General features: G+C 39.3%; 1 protein-coding gene across 1 annotated transcript; it reads left to right on the top strand.

Moving 5' to 3' along the window:
- The first annotated feature begins 711 nt into the window (after positions 1-711).
- telo2 (TEL2, telomere maintenance 2, homolog (S. cerevisiae)) lies at positions 712-8,085 on the top strand. The gene is given in 22 exon segments (XM_054598670.1): positions 712-894; positions 1,324-1,695; positions 1,781-2,058; positions 2,178-2,246; positions 2,825-2,972; positions 3,083-3,185; positions 3,265-3,333; positions 3,419-3,560; positions 3,673-3,809; positions 3,894-3,979; positions 4,565-4,663; positions 4,747-4,835; positions 4,925-5,016; positions 5,247-5,322; positions 5,325-5,362; positions 5,494-5,565; positions 5,674-5,844; positions 5,931-6,022; positions 6,116-6,215; positions 6,484-6,548; positions 6,837-6,952; positions 7,634-8,085. Coding segments are annotated over 21 exon segments (2,505 nt in total). The 5' UTR covers positions 712-894; positions 1,324-1,354; the 3' UTR covers positions 7,756-8,085.
- Positions 8,086-9,567: the final 1,482 nt, after the last annotated feature.

Genomic DNA, 9,567 nt, shown 5'->3' on the forward strand with positions numbered 1-9,567 from the left:
TTGTATTAACTCCTTCAACTGCCAGAAGACAGGTTGATATAAGTGTGCAATAATAAAGATTTATTTTCAACTGTAAGTTTGTATCATAAAACTTGATTTGTATTGTCAATACTTGGCAGACTAATTACGAATTGTGCAAATAAGTTCATACATAGAAAAGTAAATAGGAAAGGAATCAATTCAATTGACTAATTAAAAACACAAAATCATTGAATCGGCAATAAATAGTTAAATAATTGAAATTAAGTCATTGTATTTTCAATAATATCTCGGACTTTACAGGAGCTGTCATTGGTTAAAGCTTGACGTTTCTATTTTCTCATCACCAAAACAGACTGTTCATAAGTTAACAATCATAATTTATTATAAACCAGAGTAGCATAATTATTATGTCATGTCTTACTCGATTCATGACTTTTATAAAAAAAAGCTCAACCCAATTATTTTGTTATTACTGAAAAAATGATCACATATATATGATTAAATACCGTTATTTTGTTCAAGTATATTAGTACAAGTGTATTAGTATTTATTTATGTACATTTCCAAATTGAGTAGGTCACCGTTTTGGTAATTTGTTAATTGTTGTTAAACGTGATGAACTGATTAGGAAATAACGAGCAGTTCAGAAGTGTTACAAAAACCATTGGCTTCTTGAATGCCTCACCTGTCTGTCCCCGGAACCTTCCCTCTCCCCCTTGCTCACTACGGACGTATTTTGACGGAGCACACAGAGAGCGAGGCGAAACGCCACGGCGGGATATTCATGTTAAAACGTGAACTGACAGTAGGAACAGCAAAAAAAACACCTTGATAATAAACGTTTTGATACAGCAGTGACTAGAAGTAATGCCTGCCATATGATTTTTTGACTTATTAAATAAAAATGCCCAGGTACGTATCAGTTTGGACCGGCTAACAGTTATAAGTTAGCTAACTCACTTAAGTGACTTAATGCACTCCAGATAAGGTAGAGATGTGTGTTTATCTATCTTCATTGACAGCTGCTGTATTTCGAAACTAACTAGCTTCTGAGGTAACGTTAAAGGGAGGGTTCACCTAAAAACAATGCACTAATTATAACCATTATGTGTGAAGGCTTTGCATCCAGAAGGTTTTGGTGTAATGTTATGATACAACTTGTAGCTTTATCCTTCATTATAATATAATGAAAATTGTTAAATGCACTCAATAATTATATCTACAGACTTTGTTATGAACGTTAAATTGCTGGTGTTAGTTTCTGTGTAGAGATAGATACATACCTTGGTAGTTAAACAGTATTGTTTCAGTGTGAAATGTCCCTTTAATGTTTTTGTTTAGGAAGTAAAACAAGGAGGTTACCATTTCCAAGATGGAGTCCCTTGCCCCAAATACTGAGGTTCGCCTTGCGGTGGCCCAGTGTTTCCGGACCCTCACTACATCCACAGATACCAAAGACATTGTCGCCGCCCTTCAGACACTTCACCTTTACTTGGATGAAGGACCAGAGAGCAGAACCACCTCAGTTCAGCGGGCAGAGTTCAGACGAGCTCACTTCACCCGCACCCTTCAATTTCTTGTCAGCAACATCCAGGCTGACTGGTTGGCCGGCCTCACTGCCGCCCAGCGAACAGAGTTATGGGACGGCTTGTTCCTCAAAGGTCCTCCAGAGCAGGCGCTGCTGGTGCTGATGGAGGGAATAGGAGAGCTACAGTGGGTGGTGTTGGATAAAAGATCTGAGGCATGTTGATTATGTTTTCTATTCACTAATTACTCTGTTATTATCTTCTGACCGCAGAGCTAGCTCAAATCTGGACCACTTGGTCAGCATCACTGAGAAGTTCCTTCAGAGTGGTCGACTTGCTGACCTGCTGTGGTCCTACTGTCTGGAGACGGGTCCCTCTGATTCCCCCCAGCTCCGAGAGACTCTGCTCGGACGTATTGTGGCGCTGCCGGACGTCACCGCCAACAGGTTACATCTCAAAAACAAGCCCCTTTTCCTTCCTCAGCAGTACTACCCACTACTGGCCAGAGAGATGCTCACTGCCCTGGAGCGGACCTGTCAAGCACTCAAAGGCGAGGAAACATCTGTTAAAACCGTTTGTAATAACGACAGCATGGGGCTTTTGTCAAATATTCATTGTTGTGATATCAAAATTCTAATTTCTCATTTGTCTGACCTGTTTATTTAACAGATGGCACAGACTGCTCCTTGACTTTTGTGGCTCAGACACTTGGAAAAGTCTGTATCCAGGGTCATAGCGGTGAGTCCAGTAAAAACTTACCAAACAGTTATCTGACAGTTGGTTGTCTAACAGTAGAAAACACACTTGAATATTCCCAACAAGCCTAATTATATATTCACATCCAAGCATATCTTTTTTTAAACGATTCGTTGATTAGAAATTAATTGCCAACCGTTTTGATAATTAATTGTTTGAGTAATTTATTAAGCAAGTTACAGGTTCATGGTTCTCAAATGTTGTTGCTTTTTCTGTTTTACATCACATTATGTTTAATATCTTTAGTTTGTTGAATGTCATCTTGAGCTCTGTGAAATTATGATTTTCATTTTTTTGGTAGAATGGGATAAATAAGCAAAAAGATCATTACTCCCAACAGGTATTATTTAAAATAAAGTTAAAGAAATTAGCAGCTTTGAATTGCTCTTACAATCCTAAATTGGTATGATTGGCATAACTATCATCCATGAAGTTCAATTCACCTTTAACCTTGACCTCTAAAGAAAATATATGGAACCCTAGTTATTAATTTCAGGGTCTGTAGTGACACAGAATAACTTTTATCCTCCTCTGCCTTTTTTTTTTTTTATTATCTGCAGGTTTGGTGCTGGCAGTCATGGCTCCGCGGCTGTCTGTGTGCACGCGCTCAGACATGGTGTGGCAGAGGGTTTGCTGGAAGCTGCTGGAGAACGTTCCACTGCGATGGATGGAGAGTGTGCTCACTGGACTGGTGCAGGCCGTCAGCGGGTAAGATGGAGACTGGAACAGACAGTTTCACAGCTAGCAGTCTATATAGCCTCTAGCCATCAGTGCTCTATCTGCCTTTAATGACACCAGTGTCTCACCTCTTTTTTCAGACCTGATGCCTTGGGGAGGATCATTGGGAATCTAGCGTTAACAAATAAAAAGGCCCAGTTTGTCATCACTCATAAACTGCTGTTACTGCAGTACAAGTACGAGGTAAGAAGATACCTTGCAGCCGGACAGTAAACCATATAATCTTATAAATGTATGAAGCATGTGTGTTCTTTTTCCCCAGACTCAAGTCTTGAGAACTGTCCTGGGCTACTTAGCAGCAGATAGGGAGCGAAGGCCACTGCTCACCCAGGTGAGTGCATTAGGATGTTCAGTAGCCAAATCATATCACATTATATATATATATTGATGATTTTGACGTGTTTGTGTGTTGTCAGGTGTTACGGTCTGTGTCCCAGGCCTGGGCTAACCCCAGTGCAGTGAAGCACACACCTCTAGAGCAGCAGCTGTATGTCAGCAAGGCCTTACTGCTGAGTGTTTGTCTGCTGAAAGACTCTGAGCTGCTGGAGCTACGCTCAGGTACAAATGACAGTGTTTGATGCCTAAAGTCACTCTGTGAACCAATAGTAAGAATAAAAGTGGGATAATGAAGCTTGTATCTCTCCTCTCCCTGTTGTGCCTCCTCTCTCAGAGTTACTTCAGTGTATGCTGGGAGGCATGCAGAGCCATCTAGACAGCAGTGTGGTGCGTATCAGGCGTATGGGCATGGTGGTGGGAGAGTGCTTGAGCTCTCGCATGGATTTCAATAAGACCAAGCTCAAGTTTGAGGTACAGTCACTGTGTTATTTGCAAGATACAATGCTAGTCTGCCTAAATGGCCTGTGTCTGAGTTTGTATTGTGTTGTGTTGTAGTACGATCAGGACGAGGAAACTCAGGAGCTGCTTTCTCTGATGACTCCCTTTACTGGCGATGAACCAGAGGCTGAGCATGTGAACGGGTTAGTGTTAACTGTTACGTCAAGATTTGTGAGGTTGGCATGTTGGTCACTATATCTGTGAGCTGATGAAAACATAAAGTCCACTCTCATCTGATAATACACTTTAATGCTCTGTGCTTACATTTAGGATTCTAGAAGTATTGTTTCAATATTTAGAAAATGAAAATGTATAGTATAGTTGAATTATGAGAAACTGTTGCGCAACAAAGTCTGGCATTTTTGTGAAAGATTTACATAAAATAACTATCCATTATAAACTAGCAAGTATTACTATCCCTATTTCTATAGGTTGTGGGCATTATGCACAGCTAAACATTTATATTTGGCTTAATTTAGTTGCTGGTATTTTATGGTTAAATTGTAAGAATATGTCTTTAATAGGAACTATGAACTGTCTGTTTTATAGTGTTTTGACAGAGCAATGGAGAACATTAACTCAAGGACACACTGTATATAATCTTGGCAGCCACTATTGGAATTACTTAGCGACTATGATTAACAGTTTAACGTTAAACAGTGTATATATATATATTTGTATATATATTAGGCAATGATTGTATTTAAGATGAGGTCTGTCATCTGCAGAGTTGAATCTCCTCAAGAGACCAGTGAAACAACTCCATCTGCTCAGAATGTATCCTCTCAAAATAAGTCAAAAACTGACCCAGACTCCGACCTGGACAGGTAAGTAATATTAGCTCTTATCTGTTATCCTAAATGTATTTGTGGGAAGTGTTTTATTAACTCCAAGTCTTTCACTTGTGCAGCGACGATGAGCTCACTCCGTACGATATGTCTGCCGATCAGGAAATAAGCACAGCATCCCCACCGCGTTACCTACGAGACTGTTTGGAAAGTATGGCTACTTGGTTACCCATCACTTCCTATTTAATTTATGTGCCGCTAGCTCCATCTCTAATATTTATTATCTAATGACCTCTCCAGCCTTAATTTCATCTGAGGACCCGCTGCGTGTGGAGCTCAGTCTGAGAGTCACTGAGGGTTTGGTGAGGAAGAACGTCTTTGCAACCAGAGAGGTATGACAGCAACGCACAACAGAAATCATTTCTAAAATAAAACTTCTAATTACTGTTCATATCTGTTGCCTTTCAATACAAACATTCTTGTCAATATATCATAAAACTGATCCAGTGACAGATGGTGTAATTCCTAACTTTACTGTTACTGACTGTAGCACAGCAATTCTAATATTTTCCACTCACAGATCACTTTTCACACTACAGTTCATGTTTGTTTGTTTGTTCAGGTCAGTGTCCAGCTGACCAAGGTACTTCTTCACATGGAGGACAAATACAGCATAAATGGCTTCCTGATTCTCAGACAGACACCATGGTGGCCCTCATTGTCACAGACTGCATCTCTGTATGTTCATCACCTTATTTTCTACATGGTTTACCTTTTAAAATCAAATTTATCTTAATTACCACACAGCTTTATAACCATTTTCAAGCATTTGGTATCTAAGTAAAACGTCTCTTTGCTTTCCGATATAGGTGACTCAGTATTTGACCACAGAGTTTTACTCCTTGAACTACAGTCTTCGCCAGCGGCTCGATATCTTGGAGGTGAAGACAACAGCTTCTCAACTTCACTAAACTAAGTGATTGATTGGAACTCTTTTTGATTATTGCCACAAGTGTAATCATGAGGCTGCTCTTGTTCTGGTTTATCAGGTCCTGACTCTGGCAGCGCAGGAGCTCTCTAAGCCGATCACTGTAAAGAGAAATCCATCTGTGGGTATTACAGAAAGCACTGATTTGACTCCGTACCCCGGTGACAACCCTGTTCATTGGCGACAAGTAGTGGAGAAGCGGATTCAAAGCAAGACAAAACGCCTCAGGAAGGTAGTTACCCATATTTTCATCTGACTTTTTTAGTATTTGAGTGAAGGTTTACTTCTAAGCTCCACCATAATGTATTTTGTGCATAGGGTGCCACACAACCTCCAGCTAAGGCCACCCCTAACCGTTATGCCCCTGTTGCTGGACACTTCTTTTTTCCTCTGCTCAGCAATTATGACAAGTAAGTATTACTCTTGTATGCAGATTTCAAAGCTCAACACTTTTTTATTTACATTGAATGTTTTAAAGCTGGAATGTAATACCTTTCTGTTAGGCCTCAGGTGACTTTTGACCTGTTGGGTGGTGACCATCTCGTACTGGGCAGGTTGATCCACACCTTGGGCCTCTTCATGCATTTAGCAGTCAATGCACCGGTAATTGAATCCATCTTGCCATGCTGTCTGAGACATGATCACAATGTACTGCTTCTTATAAATATAATTTTACTCAAATTTTAGGTGTGGCCCTTGATGCCGTCATTCAATATATATATTTTATTATAATAGAGAAAAATAAGTAATGGGATTTATGGCCAGGCAGAATAGTTGTAGTTCTGATACTGTAGGAAAAATCATCACTATGTCACATTTAGCAAATTTATATTGGAATACAATATGAGATTCCTATTACTTTTTTTTGTAGATTGCTGCACAGATGGGTTGTGCTTTACTGGACTTTGTGTGGGCGGTGCGCTACCATGTTGACCAGTAAGTATGTTGGTTTTTTACACAGTTAATTGATGAAATCAAAACTAAATGTGGTATAAACAACAATTAAACATTTTATGTCTGCTACTAACCAGGCTCAACATTAATCAGGTAACTCTATAGCTGTAGGCTCTTCCGAGCAACATGTTTTCTTATATAGATATTGGAGAACTAAAAAAGTCAGACAAAAATAACATTCGATCAAGAGTCTATAAGGTCGGGGCAGACAGGATTATTTTGTCACCTTATTTCTGTCCGAGCTATAACCTGAATTCTTTCTGTTAAAAGGATGGTGAGACGAGGCGTCCTCTTTGCTGTCTGCTCTGTGTTTCTGAGCATGCCCAGTGAAAACCTGCTGGTGGACCTCAGTGATCAGCTGTTTGAGACCAGAACTTGGCTGGCAGGTATAAAAAAAACTTTGCTGGTGACAACAAAGGTTCCTCTTCTTGAAACTTTGACATAAATGTCATTCCAATCTCTCCTCAAGAGGTGAAAGTCAGGCAAAGCGTTTGTTCCAGTTCTATTATTACCGGGCCACCTTTTCATACATGTATTTAATAATTTACACATAATTTAAGCAATACATTGTTTATATGTTACTTGTATTAGATTTACTCTAAAACACATCAATTCTTGTAAATGCACGAAGGTCAGAGGCTGCACCTGCATAATGTAATTCTGTCAGGGATGTCCCCTCAGTGACACACATTCATGCTCACACAAACACACAAAACACACAACACACACATGTACAGCTGGACTGAGCATTTCTGGGAAGTAGATGAGGAACAAGGATGTCCTGTACTATGCGGACCGTCCATGACGTGACTGGCTCAGCAACAGCTGGATGTTTCTTTATCCCTCTGAGGATAACAGTAGTTTCACATTGCAGTGAGCGACATTGAGCTGAATGACAAAGGACACCTTTTCCTCCCATGTAGGCTTGTTAATTGTGCAAAGAAAATGCCAGGATTATGTCCTTTTGATTGATTTTGCTTTTGTAATTATACTGAGAGATGGAGACTTTCTTTATCACCACTGCTGAAGCTGCTTATAGTTGTTTTTTGTGTTGTTAATGTCCACAGATGTGGCTGAAGGAGACCCTGATGCAGACTGCCGGAGTCTGGCTATACAGAGTTTGGTACTGCTTGATAAGAGCCTAAAGAAACAGCTACAAGATCAACAAGCACTGAGCGTGGAGTCATGATCACTGCATCAACAATGAACAATGAAACACTGAATGTGTCTCCGATGTTGGGTAGGGCTGTACCTCTGTCTCGTCCTCAAAGAGCCTGAGGTTGATGGAAGTGATGTTTCCGGATATTTGCCGACACATTTCATATCCTGCAACAGAGAGCCAACCAGCGGAAAAGGAGGGCATGCATCTTTACACATGTGTGTCAATGTCTTTTTGCATAACTAAATCATGCACACACAAACATTTCAACACTGTATTGTTTAGAAGGACATATTGTGTATTCTGTATGACCCAGATAGAATAGGATGCCATTTTTGTCCGCTAATAAAATGTAACTTATGAGGATATCCTTTTAAAAACTCTTTCCTGTTCTGGCACATCTTTCTGTGTGGTTGTTTGTTTGCAAAGGACATCCTGTGAATACTCACGTGCATGAACGCATTCAAGAATAATGGAAATACTACTACTACTTCATCCTGTGATAAAATGAAACGTTTGCTAACAAACAGTGAAACGTTTTGAAATATACAGTTGTTTATAGTTGTATTCGTAATGTCCTTGAGTTGATTACCTTGGCATATTTAGAAGGATGATCGGCATCGATTCACCCACCTTTTTTCGTTAACTACAGTTAACTTTATGTATTTATTCTGCTATCCCGCCCTTTTTAATTATACTTAAATGAATAAGGCGAAGAGTAAAGCGGGACATAACAAGTACCGAAGAAAATGTTTAGTTTGATTTTACCTTGACAGGTAGTAAACAGTTAATACAAAACATGAAGACAAATAGGAAATAACTGTTTATATTAAAATCAAAAGGACATCTGCACGCAGATGTAAAATAACCATACTTACAACTAAATTATTTAAGAAATATTCAACTACATCTTAATACCAACAAGGTAAAACATTACATCAAACCTTAACAATCTGCATGTTATCAATTTTCCTTTTGATAAAACCGGGCGAATGTGAGCATTGTGACAATTACATTATAGCTCAAGTTCACTTTTGATTTTAAATAATGAATGATATTTCTTTGACTTTATCACTACAGCAGAAATTAAGATGAATATAACAACTTGCTACTCTGAATATCAATAGTTCCTCTAAACATGCTTGTAGATTAAACAGTGTGAGTTTCAATTTATTTATTTATTAAATCCATTTAAATTATCTGACAAAAAACTGGGAATAACACCAGATGATGATGTGGTTTTGGTGAGATAAGACTGACGTCATCGCGACGTTCGACGACAGCTCGGGTTGAGTTCGTTTATGTCCGTAACTCCGCCTCCTTTGAGGTTGTCAGGGGCAACTGGAGGAGACGCTTTTTTACACACACTGGAGGCTACACAACAAGACTAGAAGTGAAGGTCTATGCTTCATGTCATTTCGAGATTAAACACCCAAACTGACATTAACGAAAAGAAAACAACAGTGAGGTTGGTCTTAGGATAATGTAGCAGAGCGGTTAACCTTTACAGTAGCGAGAGCTAGCAATGAATGCTAACTTAGCTTAGCTAATGTTAGCAGCTAAAGCTAACTTTATCATTAGTCGCATGATGGCACTAAAATGAATGGTAGCTACTCGTGCTATCTGTCTTGGTGAATTCATAGTTAAGTTAAAGTTTAGGTTGTTTATCTGTCCCCATTAGTGATACAATGCTAGCTAAGTCAACACACATCACGGTTAACGGTACATATATAGTATATGCATTGAGGATCAATGGATGCTGTTTAAGGTTACGTTCAGGACTTAACTAGTGATTAACTACTATCACGATATAGGCAGACAGCCAGGTAGCTGAACCTAAAA

The sequence above is a fragment of the Anoplopoma fimbria genome, chromosome 5 (genome assembly GCF_027596085.1).
Source record: "Anoplopoma fimbria isolate UVic2021 breed Golden Eagle Sablefish chromosome 5, Afim_UVic_2022, whole genome shotgun sequence".
In the NCBI taxonomy this organism is placed as follows: domain Eukaryota; kingdom Metazoa; phylum Chordata; class Actinopteri; order Perciformes; family Anoplopomatidae; genus Anoplopoma; species Anoplopoma fimbria.